The 27,452-nt window shown below is 50.1% G+C and overlaps 1 protein-coding gene across 1 annotated transcript; it reads left to right on the top strand.

The window, feature by feature from the left end:
• On the top strand, positions 1 to 27,452 carry ECHDC3 (enoyl-CoA hydratase domain containing 3). The gene is made up of 5 exons (XM_077758519.1): positions 1 to 76; positions 7,614 to 7,735; positions 9,167 to 9,264; positions 14,172 to 14,372; positions 23,827 to 27,452. The coding sequence occupies exons 2-5, from the start codon at positions 7,663 to 7,665 to the stop codon at positions 24,136 to 24,138; spliced, it is 684 nt and encodes a 227-aa protein (XP_077614645.1). The 5' UTR covers positions 1 to 76; positions 7,614 to 7,662; the 3' UTR covers positions 24,139 to 27,452.

Genomic DNA, 27,452 nt, shown 5'->3' with positions numbered 1-27,452 from the left:
GGGTCAGGATACAGCCGTCTCCTCTCCTCCCAACCAACTCTCCCGACCTGCCAGCAAAACCAACCTCAGGAAGAAGGTGAGAAATGTCCTCCGGGCATGGACTAATGGCTTGTGGTGGTGACCATTCTGATCTGGCTTTTGGATCTTGCATGACCCGCAGTCTCAGACAGGATTGCTCTGCTTTTTCTCCAGGACTTGGCATGACTAAGGGGATAGATACAAACCCCAGGGCACAAACTCACTGTTCTAGAAATTTAACTTCATTTTATATCTGAGCTTAATTTCTATTTCAAATCTCCATTCTGCCTTGAGGGCGGAAACCTAATCTAAGCCAATTTGAAATTCTATCACCAATCCCTGAAATAATAAGCATAAGTTAGTTTTTTTTAATGTTTATTCATTTTTGAGAGAGACAGAATGCACATGGGGGAGGGGCAGAGAGGGGGAAGACACAGAATCTGAAGCAGGCTCCAGGCTATTAGCACAGAGCCCTATACAGGGTTTGAACCAATGAACCGCGAGATCATGACTTGAGCCGAAGTCACTTAACCAACTGAGCCACCCAGATAGGTGCCCAGTGCCTAAGTTAGTTTATAACACCAAGGCTCTCTGCTTGGGTGGTCATGGTAGTCGTTAAGTGGTCAGTGCTGGAGAAGATTCCAGCTCCTTTCTTCTAAACCCCTGGGCGGATGTACTTCCCCTTAAGTTAAGTGTGGCCATTTGACTTGCTTTGGCAAATGGAACAAGAGCAAGTGTCATTTCCAGAAGGAAGTCTTAAGTGCCAGTTCATGTTTCTATTNGCCATAGAAACTGGCAACTTTCCTGATAAAGGCTGCTCCAGCAGGTCCTGGGGTGAGGACAGTGCTGACCCAGCACAGAGCTTTCCCCTGATCTTCCATAGTCCTGTAGTGTGAGTGAGAGATGATTCTTTGTGGTTTGACCCACTCAGACTCGTTTTTGTTGTTGCTGTTTCTACTAACCTGAGCATGCTCTAGCCTCCCTGAAGGTACAGGGGGTGGCATCCATCTGAGATGTCCTCATTCCCACCTTGTCTTCAACTTGGCAATACATGCTTCCTGACCATCCCCCACCCCCCACCCCCCCAACTCAGGGCCTCCTGGGCTCCAGACCTCTGTCAGCTGTTTCTGAGCCTTTCTCTGAGGGCAGGGACCCATCTGTTGTCACGGCATCAAACTGGACCATGGAAAATTCTGTGAGGAGTTCAGGCCCATCTGTCCAGACATTCAGTGCCACCTGGATTCTCAGAACTCCCCTGGGGTTCTACCAGGGAAACAGAGCAAGCCTACCTCTGCCCTCGCTGGAGCTTCCCGCCATTCCCACTTCTTCTCCAGGAGGCTTCGGCCCCACCCTTTCCCCATATTCCACGACAGTTGCCTCTTCTGGCTTTTCCCACAAGTCCTATGATCTAAATCCGGCCTCAGGCTGGAGGCCTTATTTTACTCACCAGCACCACCCTCCCAAATCTATTACATCTGGTTTGGTGTTCTTTCCATGCCCCAAGTGCTGGCCTTTTATAACTTCAGAGCCAAAAATTGCCCTTTGTTTGTCTCTGAGTTATGCCAAGACCCCTCTTCCTGTGAGACAATGAACGAGGAATACCCCAGCTGCCTCAACAGGTCAAGGACTGAGAAAATGGGGTGGTGGTACTGGAAATCTCAACTGATAGTTCAGAATATTGTTCTGCACATAAGTGTTCAGCGCAATTATGAGGCTGAGAAGTAAGACCAGTGTGTGACTAGTTGAAGCCACTGTACAACCTCACGGCCACACTTAAACATGCCTTCGTAGAATTGTCATCCTTGTGAAACTTCTCAGAGCAAAGGGTTGGATGGACCTGAGCATGGTGTCTCCCCTAGAGACTGTAAGATCCTTGAGGCTGAGACCATTTCTCCCATGTGTCCTGCAAATCTCCAGACTGGGATCTATTGTGTGCCTGAAGCACAACGGACTGAAAGAACAGGGGTCCGATGTTGCAGCAGGATGCAGGGAAGTGTCATCATCAGGCATTTTTTGAAAAGATGATTTGATTGACTAAAATACTTGGATCTGAACAATAATGGAAGACAGAGGTTAAGTCCTGAGACCAGAGCAATTCCTACAGAGGATACCTATTTCTGAAAATGAGCATGTAGGCAATAAAGTGTGTAAGAACATTTTTTAAAACCTCCAGACTTTGAGGGGCACCTGGGTGGCTCAGTCAGTTAAGCGGTTGACTCTTGATTTCAGCTCAGGTCATGATCTCACAGTTGGTGGGTTCCAGCCCAGAATCACAGAGCCTGCTTGATATTCTCTCACTCCTCCCCTCCCCTGCTCTTGTGTGCGTGCTCTCTTTCTCTCTCAACAATAAATATACTTTAAAAAATTAAAAAAGAAAACCCTCCAGACTTTGAGAATTTAACTAACAAATGACAATGAGGATATTCTCATAATACTAAAGGTTTCAGCCACAGGATATGCTGTCTCCTTGAGGGCCAGTCGTTTAGATCTCCCTTTCCCTCCTGGGTGCATTTGAAGATCCCAAGAGCTAAATGTAAGGCTTTCAAGGAGAGGACACAAAGTCCTTCAAAAGTCAAGCCTGTGTGGAATACGCCTCATGTTGTGGCCTGGGCGGCTTTGCAGTGGGTGGGGTGAAGTCACAAAGTGGTGTCCGAAGCTCGTACCACTCACCACCTGTTGACACTCATTTTTCTAATCTAGGCAAACCAACACATGGGTGTTGGTGCAGAAAGGAACAAGCCAACCCTTTCCTTGCTTGCTCTGAACACCTTATCTGGCCTTGCGAAAACAAACAATACGAGGAGCCCGGCTGCAAGGTTAGGGCANGGCCCAGGCCTGTGAGTTCCGGTCCGGTTCTGCCCGCGGCCCGGGGCGTTCGGGGCGGTCGAGGCGTAGCGCTCCCGTGGCTCACACAGCGGCCCTCGGCTCGTCCGGCCCTCTAGAGCGTANAGCCCTCCCGGATCGGCCCCCAGGTGGGGGTGGGCGGCAGGGACCGGGGCGGAGAGATGGGCAGTCACTCCACGCAGAGGCCAACGAGGGCTCGGCCTGGGGTCAGCTTCGCCCGCAAGGTCCCCAGTTTCTCCGTCACGGCCAAGTCTGGCTGACGACGGCCCCGAGGGAACCCGCGGACGCGATGTTTCCTGAAGCCCCTTGCCTGGGCACGGTAGCATTTGGGACCCTTCAGGACACACTGTAGAATTTCAAGTGCGACAGCCTCCGGAGGTCCCAGCGCTCAAACTCCCTAAACCGCCAGGGCAACGGAGCCCAGTCTTCCATGGACGTTAGGCGCTGCGTGGGCAGCTCGGCAGGCGGCCTTTGAGAAAGAGAGTTTTGTGCTTCTCACAAACTTGACCTGGTTCCAAGGCCACGTTAGGCTTAGCTGAGCTGCTCCTTGGCCCTCCCCCAGAAGTGCCCGCGGCCGGGCAGGTCAGTATGTAGGGTGAAGGACACACTGCACTGAGCTCTGCCCTTTGGCTCAACAAACCTAAAACCGGAACACCGGTGCACAAACTGGAACTGGACGAAGCAGAAGTAGTAGAAGGTGAAGGACCCCTAGCCCCATCCAGCCTCTCCCTGATGTTTGCCTGGCCAGGGCCAGGGTGAAAAGACAGGCCTACCCAGCATGCTAAGTAGTTAGAAGTCACAAGTCAAACAGCTAAGTATGTTTTCTTCCTACCCTGACAAGCGTATCTTCATAAGACCTAGAAGACCGTGTTTGAATTGGTAAGCCTCAGGCTCCTAGGAGTTCCCCCAGAGCCATTAAGAGCCAGCTGCTGCCCTGCAGCTTTTTCTTTTCTTCCCACCCCTTGCTCACTCCCTCTCATCGCTGGGAGCTTGGTGCACAAGCCTGTAGACACCCCATACAGCATGCCTGTACTATCTCTATCCCCTCACCCCGTGTAATAATTGCTCTCGGCCACTTGACGGGCTTAAGGGTGCCCATGCAAAGCTGGAGAATTTCAGAGTCTCAGGTAACTGCAGCAAGGTTTGGAAGGGGGTGGTGATTTCCAAGCAGGCACACCTGGCGGGCCACAGCTGGAAGAGGGCCAGAACAGGGTGCTCTAGAGTGCACTGCCCAGGCAGGAGTCCTTCCTGCCCGTTTTCTTTCTTTCTTTCTTTCTTTCTTTCTTTCTTTCTTTCTTTCTTTCTTTCTTTCTTCTCTTTCTTCTCTTTCCTCTCTTTCCTCTCTTTCCTCTCTTTCCTCTCTCTCTTTCTCNTTTCTTTCTTTCTTTCTTTCTTTCTTTCTTTCTTTCTTTCTTTCTTTCTTTCTTTCTTTCTTTCTTTCCTCTCTTTCCTCTCTTTCCTCTCTTTCCTCTCTTTCTCTCTTTCTCTCTCTCTCTCTCTCTCTCTCTCTCTTTTTTTTTTAAATGTTTTATTTATTTCTAGGAGAGAGAGAGAGACAGCGTGAGCAGGGGAGGGTCAGAGAGAGAGGGAGTCACAGACCGAAACAGGCTCCAGGCTCTGAGCTGGCAGTCAGCACAGAGCCCGACGCGGGGCTCGAACCCACAAACCGCGAGATCATGACCTAAGCGAAAGTCGGACGCCTAACTGACTAAGCCACCCAGGCGCCCCCCTTCCTGCCTGTTTTCAAGGGTGGTTCTGCTTCTGCAAATCTGGTTCCACCTGGTCGGAAGCCTGACTTCTGGCATGGCAGCCAGTTGACCAAGGTCTGTCTGGTTGAGTTTGCGGGAGCTAAACATGAATCAGGGAGATGATGGGAAGAACCAATCTATCATAAATGCCCAGAAGCGCTTGGTAAGTAGGAACTCCAGATCCAGCACTAAAGCAGTAGTATGTTAAGCACTAAGTAGGTGAGCTTGAACAACTCAAGTCACACTAAGCATCCCTTTTCAAAGCTGTTCCCCTCAGCAGTAGTACTGTCATGTAGTAAAAACCAGCCAGGAATTGGGTACCGTGCTAGGTACTGTATGATCATCCCCCATAATCCTTATAAGAGCCTATGAGGCAGATTATGTGATCCCCACCCTACAGTGAGGAAACAAGTTCAGAGAGGTGGCAGCCTGTTCAAGGCCACACAGCCAGTAGGAAAGAAAGCTGGGAGGCAGGAAAAGGTTCCTGTACCTCCAGAGTTATTTCCACTCTCTTGTGTAGCCCAGTATACTCTTCACTGAAGTTTAAAAGAGGTGACAAGGGGCACCTTGGTGGCTTAGTTGGTTAAGTGTCTGATTCTTGAATTTGGCGCAGGTCATGATCCCTGGATTGTGGGATTGAGCCCTGTGTTGAGCCCCACATAAGGCTCCAGGCTGAGCATGGAGCCTGCTTAAGAGTCTCTCTCTGTCTTTAAAAAAAAAAAAAAAAAAAAAAGTAGCAAAACACTAGGTGAAGTGAAAGTTTACAGGAATTTGGTGGAATTGGTATGAGAAATCGAAGTGCTACTTAGGGTCATTAATTCAGTCAGCAGGCATCTGTTGAGTGTCTCCTCTGTGCACAAACATGACCGTGCCTCATCTCATGGACCTTCTCTTGGTTTACAATGATGTGATGGTCTCTGGACAGTTCATCCAGGCATCTGCAGGGCCCATCGCTTGCCTTGCAATCACAAATATTACTCTTTATCACATGCTCTGGCAGTGACCTCACTCTTAGTGATTCCCTCTTTCGAGGGGTGGTATTGGTGCAGCCGTAGGTGCAAGGCATCACGTGTTTGGACTCAATAGAGCCATTGGGAGAATTCAGACTGGTAAGATTTTTAGGAGGGATTACCAACCAGATTTGATGACCAGCTGAATAGGGAAGAAACAGCATGGCTTGCAGTTTCTTCCTTGAGCAAGTGAGTGGTAGCCCTGAGATAAGGAAAAGAGGAAGATGCCCAAGGATACATCAGTCCAGGAGATGCCGGAATGGACATGTAGACCTGGAGCCCAGGGGAGAGGTTTGAATAAGAGCAAAGATCGGGAGTCAGCAGCATAGAGGGACCAGTAGAAGCCACGGCCATGGTGGGCTGGACTCAGAAGAGCCTGGAACAAGTAGGGAGCAGTGGAGGGAGCTCCGAGGATCAGTCAGGGGGTAGCAGAAGGCTAGGCACGCCTTGAAGAAGTGGAGGATGGGCTAGAGAAGCACCAAAGAACAGAAGTGGATGTGCTTCCAGAAGGAGAGCATGATCCAAATGGCCACTGGGTTCAGTTCTGGCAAGCGGGAGATTCTCGGTGAGGACGGTTTTCATGGAGCAGCAAGAATAGAGGCCTGGTTCCCCTGGGTTGAAAAGCGAACTCAGCCGCTCAGAGCACCCTGCCAGGGTGTGGAATGCGCCAGCCAGAGGACTGATGGACCACATAAACACTGATGCTGCCATGAAGAAGGGCATTCAGGGGCTGCATCTCTGTACACAATTGTGCCAGAGGCGTTAGAATTTAATTTAGGGCATATGTCACTGAGGGAATGGCAGCGTTTGGGGTTGCTACAGAAAGCACACTCATTATCTTACTGGAAGGTTCGTCAGCACTTCTGTTACCACATCCCAAAATGTGGGTTTCACAATCTATCGGCATTATCGGCTGCAAGTCACTTTGCTCCTTAGGAGGAAACGTGTTTGTGAGAAACAAAACGGATGAATGTCCCAAGCGCCTGCAGAGAACAGCAAAGCTGGCGTGGTGTTCCAAAGAAACGGGCTCTTCTTGTTGCCCTGAAATAAAGGCAGTCACCAGAGTGCTTTTCCAGAAAACAGTAGCAACAGAAGTCTATTAAAGGAGGATCCAGGCTGACGCATGGCAGTAGGAATACCAGATTCCAAAAAAGAACGAGAAAGGCAGAAAACATGTAGGTGGGGCCCAATGGGAAACACATCTAACATATAGAACAAATAGTCTGGTGCTTGGCTCCCTGCCCGTTCCTTACAACGGCCAAAGTGAGACATTTTCTGTGTACAGGCAGCCAGACAACAATACCGCTCATTTTAATTAGCATGTGGGATACCTTAAAATAACGAGAAGACTCTTTGTCAGAGGACATGTCCAGAAGAGCCTTCTTGCTGTATGCACCTGGTCCTTTTCTTCTTCACATATTGCCCGTTCTCAGCATATTTTGCAGAATTACAGGATGCCACTATAAAAAAAAAAAAAACCACACAGAAAAATGCTGTCCTATATGCGTATCAGCAGCTGTAACAGCGCTGCCTCCTCTGTGGAGCGGACGGGAGGAGACTTGGGGCCAAATTTTCCTTCTGGGCTCCTTCCCCAGCCTCATTGTTCTGAAGAAATCAGTTGAAGGTCACCACGGTGTGGCAGTGTCCCCTCATGCCCACCCCTGTCTTCTCACAAACCTCACTGCCTCTCAGTATGGGCAGCGGTGGTTTGGGGACTGTCGAACCCGCCCTTTCTGTGGCGGTGACAGTCGTGGATCTGACAGCAAACACAGAGAAAAAGAGAAGTCAAGGGAAGAAGGGAGAAAACCCAGCCCACATTTCAGGTGGTCTCCTTGTTTTGACTTAGTGGTAACTCCAGAGAGCAGAGCCTCTCAATTGCCTGGTTCTTTTTCCTGGCGTTTTAAAAATATCTCCCAGGTTAGAAAGGGATCGTGGGGGTCCTCACTTGTTTAGATTCCTGCACTACCCAATAATTATACAACGTTCTTCCCAGGACCATTGTCTTAAGTGATCCAAAGAAGAGGAACGCGCTGTCGTTAGCAATGCTGAAGTCTCTCCAAACGGACATTCTTCATGAAGCAGAGAGCAAAGACCTCAAAGTCATTATCATCTCAGGTATTTATGTCATATCCAACCTCAGTGCTCTGTAGTACCCAGAAGAGTTTTCTCAAAATTCTTCAGTTATCTGGGGCATTCCCTCACTTAACAGGGTGATTGTTTTTGAAGCTTCTTTCAGGAACACTGATTATGGAAAACTCTTGTGTAGTGGGGGCCTTGATCCCCACACTGCCAACTGTGGGAATTATAGCAAAGATTACCGTGCAGCGAGAATATGTGCCTTTTCCTTTTTGTCAGATACGAAGCACCGCTGCTGCCATCCTTGGCCGTGCTGGTCTGTCCATCAGAATCCGAGAACTGATTTCTTCATGGACCTGACGCAATGGGTTTAGTCACTGATCCTTCTGGTAGACTCCCTGGTAGGCTAGGGCAGGCTGCTTGGGGCACTTGATGGGTTTGTCTTTTGTGTTCTTAACTAAGCTTTCAACCAAGATCTGTGGTCTTCTTCAATGGCTCCAGAAAGCATGCTATATTTTGCTCATTTCTTTCCTTGCTCTTTTCCCAGGGAGACTTTCTGCCAGGTCATCTGGTGAGGATGACAGTGGTATAAATAACAGCAAGGCCAGCATTTTAAAGCAACCACAGAAAAACAAACACCTGATGCCCTATGAGGCACTACTTTATTAAAAATTAAGATTCAGTGTTTCTGGAGGCAGATACTCAGAATGGTACCTTCCTGTCTGTGGTTGAATATAAATTTTCAAATTTTTATATGGTGAAGGGAAAAGAAATAGAACAAATATTGTCTAGCAGCCATGGGGTGGGGGTGGGGGGGTAATCTGGATGCAGCAAGGCAGCAAACTCTGAACCACGCAATTTTTTCACTTGTTTAAAGGGAATAATGTCTGTCCCAGCAGCCACAGCAAAAGGAAAATATGAGAAATTGTCATCAGCTAATCAGTGGAATTACATTTCACCATTGTTGTTAATGACAACAGTACCACTAAAACCACATCCTCAGATCCCTCGTAAAAATAAGGGGGTTCTCTTCACATCCTGCCCTTCCAACCTGTGTTGGGTGACTGTTGTCTATAGACCAAAGGACAGGGACACCATGGGAGGCACGGTGGATTTGATGGGCCTATATGAGTCTATACACTCAGGCCACACCACGTCCCGCAACAAAAGTGTGAAGCCAGAGGGATAAGTCTGGAAAGAGTATGTACACTCGCCTTGGTTACTGAGCCTTCTTGCTGGAATTACATGTTTTCGCTGATTCCACCACAGACCTTTAAGAACAGGTGCCTCACCTCACTCGGTTACTTTTCAAGCTGCATAGAATTATTCTTATCAAAATTGAGCCATTAACCTTCTCTGAGTGTCCACAGCATCAATACAATTGCCAGTTACCTGGCAGACAAGCGAACGCCCCAGCTCTGGCCGTTTATGTCTCTTTCTTTTTCTTTTCTCAACTGGAAACATGTACAGCGGAGGGGCCTGTATTTTCTTCTGGGCATGACTTAAGGGAGCTGACGGATGAGCAAAGCACAGATTATCACACTGAAGTATTTCAGACCTGTTCTGAGGTAAGCCGGGATGACGACTGCTCGACATCGCAAACCCAGAAATGTTAATTACATGAACTACTGAATTAGGCTTCCAAGTTACAGATGAGGTTTCATCTGTGAGACCTAATCACTGCAGGCTGGTCACTGGTGAATCCTTCACCCAAACCACTCTTTGGTGTAGATTTTTAAGAAGGGACCATGGTTTGCGATTGATCTTATTACATGCCAAAGAAAGTAAAAGCTATGCTGGCCCTGGTGGTTTCCACCTCTGGATTATGGGGTGTTTTTTTTTAAATATTTAATGTTTATTTATTCTTGAGAGAGAGACACACACACAGAGTGTGAGTGGGGGAGGGTCAGAGAGAGAGGGAGACACAGAATCCGAAGCAGGCTCCAGGCTCTGAGCTGTCAGCACAGAGCCTGACACAGGGCTTAAACTCATAAAGGATGAGATCAGACCTGAGCCAAAGTCAGATAAATGACTGAGCCACCCAGGCACCCCATGGGGGGTATCTTGGCATATATGTCTTATGGAAGAGGTAAGAAGGTAGGAATGTACATCTTTAGAAGGGCAGAACCTAAAAGTAGTATCAGTTTTAAAAATTTTAAACTAAAACAACCCTGTTAATGGGAAAGAGAGAATATATGGATATGGAATCAAAAAATGCTTTTAAAGATATTTTCAAACCCTTCTTACAACTAGCCTTTGTAATCAGCATCTCCAAATGGGAAAATTAGCCTCTTCATGTTTACTTCTTACTGTCTCTTTAACCATATGAAGGAGAATACTTGCGAACAGAGAGGAGGAAGAGGAACAGAAAGTTTGGGATGGTTTTATAAATATATTAAACCAGCCCCTGGATAATAACAAATTGAATATAAAATCCAACTTTAAGTAATACATTGTTTACTTTATGACTATTTATTAAGCACCACTGTATGCATATTACTCGCAAGGCACCAAGGGAAATAGAAGGAAAAACAAGTTTTCTGCCAAGCTGAAACTGGAAATGTAGGTGAGAAACAAGACATAAAACAGTTCCATAACCCAATCCTAAGATTACTGAACCTAATTTTTCATGCATTCATTGACTTGTTCATTTATTTGATCATTAATGATTCAATAAATATTTAATGATACCTTCTACGTAGACAAGACAGAGGTGAGCAACAGGGAGGCTGACAGAAGGTGATTAAGATACCTTCTCGATCACCATTTGTTTTCCTTGCCCTTCCAGAATGCCATAAGGAAATCCAATTATAGTTTTCTCATTTCAAGGAGGGACAAGCCAGAAAAGCAACTGATTTGAGGCTTCGTGGAGAGGCAGAAGGGAGCCAGAGCTAAGGCTCAGGTCTTTTGTTTCACATTAACGATGTTTATGTAACATTCGAGCCCTTGGGTTTGCCCAGGATTGGTGCTTTAGAAGTTGTCTTCCGACTAATATCCAGGATGTTTGGCTAAAACAGAAAATCATCAGAGAGAACCGCTAGACCCCTTCCTTCCTCCCTAAAGGGCCTGCTTTCATCACTCTGCTGTGGTGTCTTCATGAACTAAGATCTAAACAGCTTAGCAAAAGGGCCATGGGGAATCCAGGGCTCCTTCAGAGGATACAGCCCTGATTTTGTGGAAGCTTGCAACCCACGGAAGCCTCAGGCCCACCTTTCAAAACACAGCGCATAGATAGGACCTCATCCTAACACAGGGAGATACAAGTGGAAGTGCACTGATTTCCTTAACACTTCCTCTAAGAAAATAACATTGTCCTGGGTAAATATGAGCATCGTGAACTTGTGCAAGGTTTCAATTTCCAAATGTAATCAACAGACAGATCGGGACCGAATGAGCCAGGTATTTCACTGTTTGGCTCACACATGCGAAGATGAGTTTGTAGAGAGGAAGGCAGAGTGTCCTGAATCGGTTCAGCATCTAAACTACAGCAGGTTCATTACAGAGCGCAAGTACCACCTGACAGTTATTTCCAAATCAGAAAGAGGGTAAACTGAGAACGAGAAGGAGCACTCAGCTCTGAGCGAGCGGAAGTAACCCTCTATGGGGCTGCCTGGCAGATCTCACCAGAGACCTCTCCCTGAGTCTTTCCTGTCGAAATTTGAAGGTGGAAACCCTAGTCCAGGAAGAGATTCTTCTCTCTCTCCTCACATCCTCCCACTGAAATGGCAACGGAACATGGTCTCTCGCTTTTGGGGAGTAACACAGAGCCCTGAGCAGTGCTGTCGAGTGAGGCTAAGGTAGTGAGTGTCGAGCGCTGAGTGAGGCTACATTTATGTCCCATGTGGGAGCACTCGGTCCAGGAAGGTAAACTAGGAGGAATAACAAGGCTTGTCTCCCAAGGCATTGATTACCCCAGTTTCTGTATTATCTAGCTTGTCTTTGTCTTTCCTGAATTGCTCTCTAACTTTACGTAAAATATGTTTTAATTATAAAAATATTAAATGCTTATTATGGAAAATTTTGAAAATCTAGGAAAATGAAAGGAAGGAAAACAAATGACTGATACTAGACCATGATCATACCACCCAGAGTGAATGCTAATATTTGGTATATTTCTTCTGTATCTTTCCCCATGTGATCCTATTTGTCTGAATAATCATACATATGTGCAATTATACCACATAATTGTATAACATGCCTGTATGGTTGAATGCTTACCATGTGCCAGGTAATGTTTCAAGTACTTTAGACACAGTAATGTATACAATTCTCATGTTCTCTAAGATTGGTACTATTATGGGGCTCCTGGGTGGCTCAGTTGGTTGAGCATCTGACTTTTGATTTTGGCTCAGGTCATGATCTCGCAGTCATGGGATCTAGCCCCGTGTCAGGCTCCCTGCTTGGGATTTTCTCCCTCTCTCTCTTTGCCCCTTTCCCCTATTCACACACACTTGGAATGGAATGGAATGGAATGGAATGGAATGGAATGGAATGGAATGGAATAGAATAGAATAGAATAGAATAGAATAGAATAGAATGAAATTTAATGAAATGAAATTAAATATTGGTACTGTTATCATGCCCAGATGGGAAGACCGAGGGATAGGCAGTGGGTAAATGGCCAAGTGGGCATCAAGCCCCAGCCCACCAGGCTGATGTGTCTTGTGGAAGCTTGCATAAGGAGAACACAGCATTCCATTCAGTGGACATTTAGAGTGCCTAGCCCTTCTTCATTATTGATTGGTATATATTTATTGTTATTTATTAGTTTTTTACTGTTATAAAATAATTTGGTGAGCATCGTTGCCAAGACAGCTTTTTACCCTATTTCAGAATTATTCCTTAGAAGTAATCCCTAGGGGCGCCTGGGTGGCTCAATCGGTTAAGCACCAACTCTGGATTTTGGCTCAGGTCATGATCTCACAGCCCGTGACTTTAAACCCTGTTTCAGGCTCTGAGCTGACAGTGCAGAGCCTGCTTGGGATTCTCTCTCTGTCCCTTTGCTGTTCATGTACATTCTTTCTCTCAAAATAAATAATATTAAAAAAAAAAAAGAAGTAATCCCTAGATGAAAGGTCTGAATATCTTTAATACTGTCCGCACCTACTGTAAGGATTTTCCCACCAGGCTGGAGAGAATCAGCCCACTGTGGGTGGCAGGCTCAGGACACAGACGGTTCAGCGCTAATCAGAGCCAAGTAACTTTTCATAAGTCACCAGTTCATTAGGGGACAGCTGACACTCAGCCAAAAAAAATCTCTCTTTGCAGCAAGACTTTGGAAGTTCTTACACGTTTTTCTCCCGGCTACTGCATTTCACTGAGAATGAGTTCCATCCTCCCTCCTCATCCTCACCGAGAGTGCATGAACCCCTAAACCCATGCGCAGCTTGGGGTGCAGATGTATGTGTGTGCATTCTTCTGAGGATAGGGTCATTAGCATTGATCAGGTTCTCCAAAGGTGACCCCCCCAGAAAAGTCCAGAACCACTACTATGAGAAGATGATATCCTATCCTTAAGTATCTCATTGATTATTTTATAATAAAACTGACTAATATCAAATGTGTGTGAATGCAAAAGGCTAAGTTCCTTGGGCAAAATCTTCAAATCAATGAAAGTCATTTTTTCTGAGTTGCCACCATGGGAAACAAGCCCTGATGTGGTAGTTCCTGCCAGGGTTCAAAGGGCGACCATTTATACACCGAAGTTACCATAGCAACATAATCTGTTTAGAGCGGCAAGGAAAAATGGAGAAGTAAACCAAGTTATTATGTAAGCTGCAAAAATAAGTTAAAGTTCTGGAGATCAATGGGGGGGGGTGTCACGTGGGCAAGTTTTCGGCTCCTCTCTGTGCCAGTGGCCCTGTCTGGGGAATTTTATTTTGATGACAGCAGGGTGTCCCCCACCATTTTAATAGAATTGAGAGAGCGTTCATAGTGGTGATTTGGGAAGTAATTACTACGGAAATTGCCTTCCAGTTCCTTTCCACCTTAATTTTTCAAGGATGTACCAAATAATAGTTTCAGACTCAGGAGGAGGGCTCCATGCAGGCGCGTTCCCCTCCAGGGATCAAAATCGCTCTGTTCTTCAACGGGGCCGCTGGGGGAGCAGCGGCGACTGTGGCCTCGCAGAGGCGCCCTGCCCGGGTAGAAAGGCTGGGGCCTGCGGTCCGCCAGATGCGGGTTCTGACCCCTCTGCCACCACGTGTGGATCCCCAGTGTTAGCCATCGCTGCCCCCTATGCTTTCGTGTCTTCGTTGTGAAATAGGGGCCGCCCCTGCCGCGGGTCTCAGGGAGACCACATGGTACAGTCTGGTTCACCGTTGATATTTAATGCCAAGGTGGCTCTCTTCAGGCCTCCTTTCACCCCTTTTTCCAGAACCTGATGCGCTGATGCATATGGGACATGCCCTGAAAGTGGTGAAGTCACATAATGTGATACGTGGGTGGAAGTGACGTGCTGTGTTTGCCCCTTCAGGTCATGATGCTGATCCAGAACCACCCTGTCCCCGTCATCGCCATGGTGAACGGCTTGGCCACCGCCGCCGGCTGTCAGCTGGTTGCCAGCTGTGACATCGCCGTGGCGAGCGACAAATCCTCTTTTGCCACCCCAGGAGTGAACATTGGGCTCTTCTGCTCCACCCCTGCGGTTGCCTTGGGGAGAACCGTGCCGAGAAAGGTAATTCACCTCCCCGCAGCCCCTCAGCTGCCGTCTTCCTTTGCGTACGATGGGCAGTTCCAGAACTCGCTTGTTATAAGTACCATGTGTATCAGGACATTCTGCCCAGCATGTAGCCAGCTGGATGTGCCACAATGTCCCTTCTAATGCCTTGTGTGGGGAGGGAATGTCCCTTCTAATGCCTGTTCTCTGAAGCTTCTCACCGTGGTCTTGTCTGTGAGTCACCCCATTTCAATCTTGCCTGTCCCTCAGTACAACTAGTTAAGTTTTTGTTTTTTTTGTTTTCATAAAGGCACACATTTTTGTCATCTTCCCCCCCCCCCCGCAATGTTTATTTACTCTTGAGAGACAAAGAGAGACAGAGCCTGAGCAGGGGAGGGTCAGAGAGAGAGGGAGACACAGAATCTGAAACAGGCTCCAGGTTCTGAGGTAGCTGTCAGCACAGAGCCCTGCGCGGGGCTCAAACCCATGAACCGTGAGATCACGACCTAAGCCAACTTGGATGCTTTGACTGAGCCACCCAGGCGCCCCTGCATTTTTGTAATCTTGTTGGCAAAGCAGTTGAAACGGAGTTTTGACCTAAGCTGAGATCAAGAGTCAGGTGCTTAACTGACTGAACCACCCAGATGTCCCTGGAAATCTGTTTTTAAAAGGGAAGAGGGGTGCCTGGGTGGCTCAGTCAGTTGGGCATCCAACTTTGGCTCAGGTTATGATCTCATGGCTCATGAATTCAAACCCCGCATCGGGCTCTGTGCTGACAGCGCAGAGCCTAGATCCTCTTTCAGATTCTGTGTCTCCCTCACTCTCTGCCCCTCCCCTCTCTCTCTTTCTCTCAAAAATAAATAAAAACATTTTTTAAAAATCTGAAAAAAAAGGGAAGAGGGCAAAGTCATATACCACAGCATGCAGGGAACATAAACTGCTGCCTAGAATACATTATCCATTTTAGCATCAAATACAAAAATTAGCAGTTGCCTGTATGCTTGGGGCACAAAAGCAGTGAGACCCAAGGGAAATCAAGCTGCAAGACCAGGAAGTTTCTGGAAGCACTCCTTTGCTTTATGGTGTCTCTTCATTAATGTTTATAGCCATGCGTGTGTGAGACGATTCTGAGGACAGACATGTGTGAGCACACAAACCGGGGCTCTGGCTGAACATGCGGCGCACGGGGGGAGCCGGCAGACAGCACCGCTTGCCACAAGGCCTGCAGACCCAGGCTCTGATGTGTCAGGGCGCACGTCGTCCTCAGTGTGTACACACAGCATCGCAACCAATACTTCTCAATCCCCCCTCTGTGCCCGCGCGTCAAAGCGCCTTCGAAATAGATAGTCAGAGCTCGTTAATAAACTCCCTTACGGTTGTGCACATCAAATCCTGAGGCTTGGGCATAGAAGGCCGTTGTACTGACTACCCTACCTGCAGCTGCTCACATTTAACACCTGATGTTCTAGAAGAGTCCGCAGTGAGGCAGTTAAGCCTGTGTCAGCCAAGCTATCAGGATAAGAATCCATTCTTTCTTTACACAAACAAACTTCTCTTTTTTTTTTTTTTTAACTCAGTCTTTAAAGGCTGGAATCTTTTTTTTTTTTTTCATTTTATTTATTTTAGAGAGAGAACACAAGCACAAGACAGGGAGAGTGGCGGAGGGCAGGGGAGAGACAGAGACAGAGAGACAGAGAGAGACAGAGAATGAGAATCTTAAGCAGGCTCCACACTCAGCACAGAGCCTGATGTGGGGTTTGATCCCACAGCCCTGGGATCATGACCTGATCTGAAATCAAGAGTCGCCCTGCTACTCAATGGACTGAGCCACCCAGGAGCCCCCACCACAAATAAACTTTTCAAACCAAGACTTATAAGTAAGTCCTGGAAACTTAAACATTGTTATCATATTTGTTTTTTTAATAACGTTTTATTTCTTTTTTTTAATGTTTTATTTACTTCTGAGAGAGAGAAAGAGAGAGAGAGCAGGGGAGGGTCAGAGAGAGAGGAAGACACAGAATCTGAAATAGGCTCCAGGCTCTGAGCTAGCTGTCAGCACAGAGCCCGATGCAGGGCTCAAACCCAAGAACCATGAGATCATGACCTGAGCCGAAGTCTGATGCTTAACCGACTGAGCCACCCAGGTGCCCCCATATTTGTTAAGTTTTAAATTACTTTTTGAGAAAAGAAATATGTGATAAATACAGGCTTTAAGTTTCCAGGCAGCAAGAAAACCAAAGTAGCTTTTACCTCCCACAGACAGTTCTGGGAAGGGCCTGGCCTGCTCAGAAGATGGGGGCAGAGTCTCCGAGACTGTCCATTCAGCTCCCTGATCTGTGCTCCTTGTGATATGACCCGCTGAGTGCCTTCCTAGTCAGCAGTCTGAAAGTGGTTCAGTGTCACTAGAGGCCCCTGCCCCAACCGGGTTCATCACAGCAAGGAGACCTACAGATTCCTGGCTCGGGGCCCACACAGTGAGCTGAGGTTGCCGATAAAGGGAACTTGAGTAGGAGGAAAAAGTCTGTCGATCTTAGGGCCTGTGCCAGGATTCTGGAGCTGCAGATCTCACCTGCGCGGTCCCCTTTAGGAGACAGCTAGGGATCCATAAAAATCTAAACCAACCCAAAGCAGTCCTTCCTCCCTGTGATCGGTGCTTGAATGCACCCAGACGAACACATGCATACCCAGGCCCGTAGGCTGTCGTGGGTGGTGGGCACATGGCCCCCGTGCATGTCCACAGGGAGGCAAGCAAGCGCTTTGCACTCTGGCCTGGCAGGAAGCGCCACCCTGTTCCGTCCTGCACCGGGAGGGCCGCGTGTGTGGGTCACCAGTGCCCTCTGCTGGTCAGTGTGGGAAACTGCTCGGCTGTGCCGGTAAAGGGAGGGCTGTGGTGTGTCCCCTAGGAGCAGAAATGATGGAACGCAGCCCTTGTATTCGAGCCAGACTGAGGCCGGGCATGAATAATCTCCCACATTTGTAAAACGCTTCTCTCCTCTGGCATGAGATAAATAATGCATCTTCGTTGCACCATGTAAACGACCTGCCTTCCCCAGAGCGGGCCAGCACCTCCCAGCCCTTGCTGTCACGGGAGGGCACAGGAAGGACCCGAACCCCCTCTCCGCAGCCTGGCACTTGTCTGCAGTGCGAACGCTCGCTCCCACCTATCTGTCCGCGGTAACCTGGTGTGTCCGTGGGATCTGATCTCCCAATCGTCTAATTAGAGCGGAGCAGAACCTCGAAGCTGGAGTGTTACTGCCTTGCTATGGGCCTGGTGTGCAGACCACCAGGACCTGAGAAATGCAGAGTCTCAGGCCCCAGACAGACCACATCAGAATCTGCACGGCCATCCGCCTTGGCGCCTTTGAGAACAGGTAGTTTAACCCCCTCCCCCCAATTTACAGGAGGGCTTGGGGGCGCTACTGGCCCCACCACCCTCTGTCAGCTCCCTTCCCCTCTGAGTTCTGACTTCACTGCCAGCCCGTAATGCTGACAGCCCACCAGCCGACTCTTCTCAGAGATGTGACTTGGGGAGACCCAAAGAGCCCTCTGCTTTATTTTTAATGTTTGTTTATTTTTGAGAGAGAGAGACAGAGCATGAGCAAGGGTGGGGAAGAGAGAGAAGGAGGCCCAGAATCTGAACCAGACTCTAGGCTCTGAGATGTCAGCACAGAGCTTGACATGGGGCTCAAACTCACAAACCAGGAGATCATGACCTGAGCCACCCAGGTGCCCCATAGACCCTTCTGCTTTAAAGACCTGCCCCCTTTCAGGGCTGTGATACCTAAAAGTCAATTAGAGATTCATACAAACCTACAGTTGGGATGGGCATATTAATAATAGTGCATTTATTAGGCACCTGCTGAGTGCCTGGCACTGTAGCATAAGCCTTACACTTACTGTCTCTAATCTTCACAATTCCGCAGGAGGATGGAAGGTTTATTCCCATTTTCAGATGAGGAAACAGACTCAGAGGGCTTATGTTACATCCTTAGGTCCTGTGGTTAGTAAGTGGCCGATCTGGGATTGGACCTTGGGGACCAGCTCCTGACCCAAGTCCTGCTGCTTCCGAGATTAGCCTGGGCCTCAAGCGCTTGTTTTGTTTTTAATGCAAGTCCCCCAGGAAGAGGAAGTATTAAACCACCAGCTTGCTGGGGTGACCCAAGATGTGCCGTCATAAAAGGCAGCTTGAATGGACAAGAGAAAAGGAAAGAGAATGTGTTTTCTCTCTCATCTAAAGTTCTGGGGGGCCCAACATAGAAACTTCAGTCGTAAGCAAAGATTGTGCTGATTAGCTAGAAGATAAACAGACTTTCTTTTCCTTAGAGAATACACTGTTATCCAACCTGCCTGTGTCAAATCCCTATACATCAGTAGGTGCTAACAGTATTATCCCCATAGGCAGATAAGGACACTGAGGCCCAGAGGAGGGGAAGAACCAGGCAGGGCTGAGTTGGGAAGCCAAGGCCTCTGGCTCGCGACCTCGCTCCCACTGAGTAGTGTTAGTCCCACTCAGACTCCCTGGTCTTCCGGAACGAGGGGAGAGGCTCTAGGGCAGCGGAAGCACACGGGAGGGCCCTCCTCCTGGTCCAGGTTCACACAGGCACACCGGTCCCTGCGCTGACTCAGGCCAGCGGTCTGCCCCCGTCACCAAGAGCCACGGGGCCCTTTACTCCCTGTTTACATCTAGTCGGACGCATCTGTGATTCACGGGGAGAAAGCCACCTAGCCAGCCGCCTCTCCGTCATCCTGGTTCTTCGCCTTTCCTCTTGGTTTCTTTGCTTTTAAAAACTGGCGTTCCTGGGACGTGACGTGTGTGTGGTGCTGCCTGGGTTTGAGAAGCGACGGAGAAGCAGAGCCCATGTGCCATGGACTCCGAACCCTGTGACCGCAGAGGCCACCAAGCCGGGTTCCCAAGCCTGACAAGACTTGGTGCACTGGGGCCCCCCTTGGGCCCCCTCATTTTCCCTCTTCACAGGACAGCCCGTCACTTTATATGAAGTGGGAAAGGGGACGAGGACATTAATAAACCTCCTACCATTTAACAATCTGGATTTTTTCAGAATCATTAGTGAACCTGTATAAGCGATAAAAGAAGTTTGCACCAAATATAAGTGATGAGTCAAAGGGACTGGTCTGGATGTGTGTTCCCTTCATCTATCTGCAGGCAAGGCTCCATTTAGAGCATTCCAGAAAGATGAGTATCTTGCATCTTTGAAAATATTCCCATGTGAGGTGATTTCTGAATCTGGCAGTTCTCATGCCCACTACATAGCAGGCAGTAGGAGAGGCCGGGGTGCTGTGTGCGCGCCATTTGTTTCTGAGTGTGCCAAGGACACAGCCCGGGACTTAGCAGGGGTCTCTTCAGACAGCTGTGAGTTCCGTCTCTCAAGGGTATTCTGACCGTCTGTCTATCTGTGTCTTTCTCTGCTTGGCTGACTGACTCACTGACTGAAAGCGGAAATACCTTTTCTGTCTGATTAAAATGCCTCATGCTATAGCTCAAGGTCACTTCCTTTCTGTTTATGACTAGAGATCCTGAAATAGCATCAGGAAGGTTTGTCTAGAAGGGAACCTAAGAGACAGAATGGCCTGTGCCTGACAGACGCCCCCACCCCCCGCCCAGATTCATACAGCCGCAGGGGTGAGGACTCCAGTTCTCCTGGAGGGACTCAGTTCAGGGACTTAGGTGGTTTGGAGGTGCTCCGGAACAAAGACATTGCAAGCACCCAGAGTCATCCAGGGCGCGGGTAAGTCACGTGCGGCTGCCGTAATGCCGTGACTGAGCGCTTCAACAACAGAAATCTATTTTCTCTGTTTTTGAGGCTGGGAGTCTCAGCTCAACGTGCTGGCAGACTTGACTCCTGACTACCTTCCTTCTATGTCCTCATATGGCAGGGAGAGAGACACACAGACAGACAGGCCTCTAACTCTTCTATGGCCACCAAGCCCAGTGAATCAGGGACCCACTCTCTGACCTCATTACCCTTAACTGCCACCCGAAAGGCCCCATCTCCAAATACACTGAGGCTCAGGGCTCCCACACCTACACTTTGGGGAGAGGCGATTCAGGGCCTAGCACTCCTTCTGACATGTGGTAGACGCCCTATGTAAATACTTGCTGGGAGAGTGAAAATACAAGAGGAATTTGTGCTTTGAGTTCCTCCTCACGGAACCTGGTCACCATCCTCATAAACGCAAACTCATGCCAGGTCCCTTGAGCAAGCAAACCCCTCACAGTTAATCTGCCTGGTCTCTGTCTCGCTCCGACGGACTGTTTCCTTAGCATCTCTGCTGCACCGGCCGTGACGGTGGGCCCTGCAGTCACTGGTTAGCTGTCCTTCACCGCATCTCGGAGAGAGGCATTTGTGCCCAGGCGTTCCGCCGGGGCCCAGGGAGATGGGAAGCGATGTGTGGGGGTCCTGGGAGGGACAGCACTGAGCAGGAGGGACAAGGCCCCGGCCCGCAGAAGCCTGGGCTCTGAAGGACTCGCCTTGGGAACTGCATGGAGCGCTTGTGTCCCGTGCAGTGGCAGTTCCTGAGCCAGACAGGTGCTTTGCAGGCGTGCGATGGGAGCCGGGGAAGCAGAATGGAGATGAGGAGGCTCAGGAAGAGAAAGAGAGAGGGGAGTGAGGGCAACAGAGGTACCCAAGAAGGTGTTCCCAAGGGGACCGTCCACTGACAGCCCGAGAACTGGGACGGCAGGTGCTGACTAAGCTGGACGAGTAGAGGCCGGTCTGCTGAGCCAGCTGCCGGAGGCCTCACTACTTCGGTCATGATGATTGCCTCCCCCCGGCTCTGCTGACATTCATACCTACTCTTTGAAAATCATTTGAGGTCTTGACCGTTCCAAGTTGTGAAGAGAGTGATGGGCTTGTCTTCGGTGCATTGGTTTTTAAAGTTGTTTTCAGGACTGGCCACTTGCCGGTCCGTGGTCCGCATGGAGTTCTGGATGGCCTCCCGTGCAACCGGAGGGCAGGACGGGCTGGAGCTGCCCCCGTCTCCTGGCTCCTGACCTGGTCCCTGCTGGTGCGCACCGCTCAGGCAGAGACAGAGCAGATGCCATCCTGGCCCCTTGGTGTCACTCACTGGGTGTCTTCAGCGGGGTCTTAGTGGCCCTTAATCAGCAGGACCTGGTTCTCAGCTCCATGTTCAACCAGGGGCCTCAAACCCTCTTGGGAGCAATGATACTGTTCCCTCTGCAGAGGGAAATGGGGTGCGGCACCGCTCGCCCCCGATTGCCGGTCCAGCGTGCGTTACACGTGTACCCCACACGCCCCGCACGGGAGGAGTCCTCAAGCCCAGCCTCTGACCCTCCTCCTTTATCAAGGCTCCATCCTTCGCTGATACAATCCAGTGTCATGATTTCAGAAACCTAAATTGGTGGCTTGAGGCTGGGAGCAGTATTGCTCCAGGGGACGTGTGGTGGTGCCTGGAGACATTTCTGATTGTCACAGCTGTTGGGTTGGGACAGTAACTGCTGGCACCTGGCAGATGGCGACCAGGGCTATGTAAACATCCTACTGCCCACAGGACAGCCCCACACAACATGATGTTATCTGGCCCCAAATACACAACAGCACCAAGGCTGAAGAACCTGGTAGGAGCATGATCTAACTGCTAATGGCTCCCGAATTTATAGCTCAAGCTCGTCCAATTATCTATTACTGCACAGTGAACCACCCATAACTTAGTGACTCAAAGCAACAACAGTAATTTGTCGAGCTCATGAATCTGCGATCTGGATAGGGCTCGGCGAGGAGGCTTATCTCTGCTCTGCAACGTGTGTGGCCTCAGCTGGGAAGAATTGATGCCGGGGGAGAGTGACAGCTGGGGTCTGTCGACGTCTGAGTGGCTGTTAGCCTGCCTCTCAGCTGGGGCCCCAGCCAGGCTGGTCATGGGAACACTTAGCACCGCCCGCATGTCCTGGACACCCCCACACCATGGCAGCCGGGTCCAAAGCCGCAGCAGCATGAGCAAAAGAGCCAGGTGGGAGCTGGGTCACCTGTGCCCAGACCTCTAAAGGACCAGAGCATTTCTTCTGCTGTGCTGCCTTCCTTCATCCATCCGTCCCTCAAATCGCTCATCATAAACACTAAGTAAGCTGCCTACTAGATGCAAGGTACCCTTTCTGGTGCTGGTAGTACAGAAATAGGGCAGCTAAAAGAATAAAAATCCCCCAGGGGCAACTGGGTGGCTGTCAGTTGGCGTGACCTGTCAGCTCAGGTCATGATCTCACATTCAAGGTTCAAGCCCAAGGTCAGGCTCTGTGCTGACAGCTTGGAACCTGGAGCCTTGGATTCTCTCTCTCTCTCTCTCTCTCTCTCTCTGCCCCTCTCCCACTCAGGCTCTGTTTCTCTCTCTCTCAAAAATAAATAAACATTACAAAAAAAATCATTGACCTGGTGGAGTTTACATGCCAGCAAAGGAGACAGTACAATAAACAAAACGACGTGTGGAATGTATAGGGTGTTAAAACGGCGGAAGTACGAAGGATAAAAATACAGCGGGAAGGGGGTTGGTGCTGGGGTTTAGTCTGCAGTTTTGACAGCGTGGTCACGGGGCACCTGCTGGATGAGCTGTCATGTGAGCAGCGGCCGAAGGGGACAAGGCCACCCGTCGGAGGGACACCTGGGGACAGAGTGTCGCAGGCCAAGGGAACAGCACCCTGGGGTGACAGCACGCATGGCAGATTCAGGAAACAGCAGGGCTGTGGGCAGTGAGAGGCAGAGCGAAGGGGGGCACCTCCCTGCCTGTGCTCCACGTGCTCCGGGAGCCCCTCTTTTAAATCATAAATTTGATTCCAAGAGGCCAGGCTTTGTGGAATTCTGGTACCAGGCACGGTGTGCGGCAGGCCATAGAACAGAGGAAGCCACGGAGAGGAAGGACCTTGGATCCCCTTCCTTTGGGGGAGGGGGGGTTCTGGGGGAGGGGGCGTCTAGCGCGAGCCGCACCTCACCTGCTGGTAAGCTGCCCGTGTGAGGCTCCTGTGCCTGGTCCCCGGAAAGGTTCCCCTTTCAGCCCCTCCTGCTATGGTTTTTGGAGGCTGCTCTTTGCCTCAGACCGAGGTGATGGCATCTCTGAACATCTTCCTCCTTCTGGAAAGCAGCCACCGCGTTGTCTGTGGGAGGCCTGGGCCTTGCTGGTGTGGCGGTTTCACTTTCCTCCAGTCAGATGCGGCCGCCATCCCATGCCGGGCCCTTGAACGAGGCAGGGGACGCTCCTGGTGTGGCAGAGGCTGGGAGATCTGATCTGGGGAAGGAGCAAGAAAACACGAAGAGTCACCCCCTTTCCCGGGCACCTATGCTCTCCGCACTCCCGGAAAGATCTGGCCCTGTCCCTGGTAGACATCAGGTCCGCGGGTGACGAGTGATCTGAGGAAGCAGATGACAGGGCAGAGGTGGTAGGTTGATAGGGTGGAACGGAGAGGGTCACAAGGAGCGTGCCTTGGTAACGGCCATGCTTCCCCCCCCAGGTTGCCTTAGAAATGCTTTTCACGGGGGAGCCCATCTCCGCCCAGGAGGCCCTGCTGCACGGGCTGCTCAGCAAAGTAGTGCCAGAGGAGCAGCTGGAGGAAGAGACCATGAGAATTGCAACGAAGATTGCCGCCTCGAGCCGTCCTGTGGTGTCTTTGGGCAAGGCCACCTTCTACAAGCAGCTGCCCCAGGACCTTAGAACAGCCTACTACCTGGCCTCCCAGACCATGGTGGACAACGTGGCCCTGAGGGATGGGCAGGAGGGCATCAAGGCCTTCATCCAGAAGAGAAAACCCATCTGGTCAGAGTAAGTGGTCCCATCAGAGGAACGGAGGAGGAGTGATGCCCACACACCACTGCCTCCTCGTGATCGTAGAGGAGACAGCCTGCTGTACATTAGCAATGGCCTCGCCGCTTGTAGTCTGCATGAAAAGCCTGGATTCCACAGGGGAAAGGCTGAGGCGGAGAATGGAATGAGGCGGAAGGGTAGTCGGCACCTGTGCTGGCTGGCTCTGGTGGAAAGCCTGGTACTTGACATCCTCCTTCCCGGGACCACAGGTGAGGGATCACCAGATGCGGGAGAAGGTGAGGAGAACACGCTGAGGCGTAAAAGAAGAGTGCCAACCTCACTCTGCTTTCAGAAATGTCCCCTGAGGTGGAGGCCATTCTGGCTGCCCGAGAGCGGCGGCGCGTTTCCAATCTCCACAAGATCTTCTCGATTCCACTGAGAAATAATCACGCCTGTGGCTTTGGTCTAATCTTATATGATTTAAAATGATTAAATATTTAGAGAGACTGGTAATTTCATCTTCCCAACCAGACTGTAGCTGTCTGAGAAGAGGAAAAAAAAAAAATCACAACCTCTTTCTTTGGGTGCCCGCACTCATGGGCGTCCCCCAGAGGCCGATGTTCCTGGCTCTCCAGGACCCCGAAACTGGGATCCTGGGCTAGACCTGAGGACAGAAACCTCAGGGAGACATGTCCCGCCCACTAGACGCCACCTGCTCTGGACACGTTTCCGAACTCTGCTCGGCCTCTGGTGGGCGATACAAACTGGACCCGGGCGTCCAAGCCCCCCAGCTGAGCAAGCGTTTGGATTAGGACCTAAGCACACTGCTTTTCTGGCTTCTGGTCCGACAACGGCCTAAGAAACGCTCCAAGTCTCTTGTCCTCAAGCTTTTATATAGGATCTTATCTTTTTTAAAAAGCCAATCTATCTTCCCTAGGAGTGGAATGCGGCCATAAAGGCAGTCAGCACTGTGACGGAAATAGGGAACGTGTGGTTCTAACCCAAGGCTCTCATTCAGGGCTCGCGTGTGTTGTGAAGGATGCCCCTCCTGCGTTCACAGATTCCTATTGAGACTGACTTTTTTTTTTTCTCTGCCTGAGTGTAGAAAGGTTTTTGTTTTTTGTTTTAAGAGTGTTTTCTTGGAAAGGAGGAACTTGTTAGTAAGATGGTCCTCGTGAGCAGAGGTCCCCCATGTCCTGGCCACCTGGGACGTGCCAGGTGCTGACCCGTCTGCACATTCGTGTTTCGTCCTCATTCAGAGCTCAGTGGAGCAGGTGGTATGGTTGTTCCCATCCTACAGATGCATTGCTGAGGCCCACTTCATGCCAGGTCAAACAGCGGACATGGGGTAGGGCGAGGGTTGCAGACTCTGTCAGCCTGAAGAAGCCACGGATGCCCTTTCCCCCTGGCCGCACTGCCTTGTGGGGAGGGCCGGGCCAGGCTGGTGTGAGGCCAGCCCCAGGAAAGGACTTCCCTGCTGCATATAGCTTTCTGAAACAAAGGAATGGGCCACACATTTGCTGCTATGCAACCTTGCTGGTGTGCAAGGGACATCGGTGTGATTTCTGGCTAAGGGAGTTTTCCCTGCACAGCTGATAAAGAGCTGGCTGATGGTCTAGACTCGACTATGAAGGACCCACCTGTCACCGTCTGCTCAAATACAGTGCTGCCAGGGGGGCCCCGCCTCTGCCCTCCTGCCCTGGTGGCCTGCCGCGGAAGGCATTATTTCACAGTTACCAGATCGCACAGTGTAGGGGACAGGGTGTGAGAAAGGTTCTGGGCCTCAGGGAAAGTGACAAAGCCTTCTCTCACACCCGTCTGGCAAATGAAAATCAAAAGTTAGCTTTCCAGTGTCTGTGTAAGCCTACACTGTGCTCCGAAACCGTGAGATCCTGGGGGCTCTTGGCCGGCTTCCCAGCCCATGAGCCGACGTGCACTCAGGGACTGGCTATAAATCTGACCACTCGCCTGTGGAGAAGATAACCCAGAAGGAAAATCTGGCCCCGACCCTCTGAAGTCATAGAATTCATCCCCAGGCAAATATAAATTCAGGGCTCATTTGTATCCCTGCTTCCCTCCACTGGGACACCGAATGAGATTTTTCTGATAACCACACATGACGAGTGCTGTTGGAAGCCTAGTGTGTCTGGCTTTCCGTCTGCACCATTCACTTCTCAGGGAGCTTTGCTGAGCTCAGCCCAGCCGACCATGTCCCTCAGTTCGGGCGCCAGAGCCAGGTGTCTGCTGCTCGCTGGGTGAGAGAGCATTCCAAGGTCAGCTCGAGGCCTGGAGAATACAAGCAAACGTAGTGATCCCGTGTGCTCCACAGCAGTGAATTTGGGGTGGCTGCCACTTGGGAGCGGTGCTGATTTAATGAGCCTCAGTTCCTGCCTGCAGCGCTATGTGGCTACTCTTGCCGGCCCGCTGGCATCCAGGGGGCCCCAAGAGGTTACGGCATTGGCCGAAGGCAGTTCGGGGTGTGGGTTTGGGTCTGTAGGCTCCGGGAGCCTGTGCTCCTGACCACCGCACCGTATTCCTCCTGGTATCCTGAAAAGGCTCCTGGTCCAGCCTGCACACGCTGACTACCAGCGCGCTCCAAGGGACCAAGTGGAAAGGCCACAGCCACGGCAACACAGTTTTGCTCCCAGAAGGAGATTCGGGAAAAGCAGGGATTTGAACACATAGACCGTGGCGTCCTGGCCCCAGGTTTGCCGTGGAGCCAGTTGTGTGACTGGGCGCAGCTGACAGAGGTGCTTTTGCCGCTCAGCTGGCCCGTCTATACAAATGACACCACTGGACACTTGTCTTCTTCCTGTGACATTCCGGATTCTGCAACACCGGGGTTCGGGAACTTGCCATGGTCTGTGAAACAGCCAGCTTTTGCTCACAGAAACTGCTCTTTTACAAGTGGAGAAGATGGGCATTTCACCTGGAGAAGCAGTAAACAGTGGAAACGCCTGAGCACATGTGCGACCGCAAACTCCATTACAGATATTCAGAGGTGTGGGGCCACATCCAAACCTTCTGAAGATGTGATCAACAAGGAGGACCCGCCCTGAGGCACATGGCCCTCGTGGGCGATGTCTAGGTGCCTTATTCAGCCAGCTCCACCCCCCACTTTCTTCTCCTCCTTCTGAAAACCCACAGCATTAAGAGTAGCATTTCCAAAGTGTGGCCCCTGGACGACCTGGGTCTTCAAGTGAGGATTCCTGGGCTCCTCAGAGCTAATGAATCACAAATGCAGATTTCTGGGGCCCAAAAATATGTATTAAAAAAAAAGTTTCTGAATGATTCTGCTGCACAATAAAATGTAGGAACTGACCACATTCCGGTGGA

The sequence above is a fragment of the Crocuta crocuta genome, unplaced genomic scaffold (genome assembly GCF_008692635.1).
Source record: "Crocuta crocuta isolate KB4526 unplaced genomic scaffold, BGI_CrCroc_1.0 scaffold32, whole genome shotgun sequence".
Classification (NCBI taxonomy): domain Eukaryota; kingdom Metazoa; phylum Chordata; class Mammalia; order Carnivora; family Hyaenidae; genus Crocuta; species Crocuta crocuta.
This window is presented reverse-complemented; position numbering and strand designations above follow the sequence as displayed.

What these genes read in the sequence shown, in the direction of transcription:
- ECHDC3 (XM_077758519.1), top strand. Translation starts at nt 7,663, where the DNA reads ATGCTGAAGTCTCTCCAAACGGACATTCTTCATGAAGCAGAGAGCAAA. An exon ending in CAAAGTCATTATCATCTCAG is followed by an intron (nt 7,736 to 9,166) that starts GTATTTATGTCA and finishes AAACATGTACAG; the next exon opens with CGGAGGGGCCTGTATTTTCT. An exon ending in GGAGAACCGTGCCGAGAAAG is followed by an intron (nt 14,373 to 23,826) that starts GTAATTCACCTC and finishes TTCCCCCCCCAG; the next exon opens with GTTGCCTTAGAAATGCTTTT.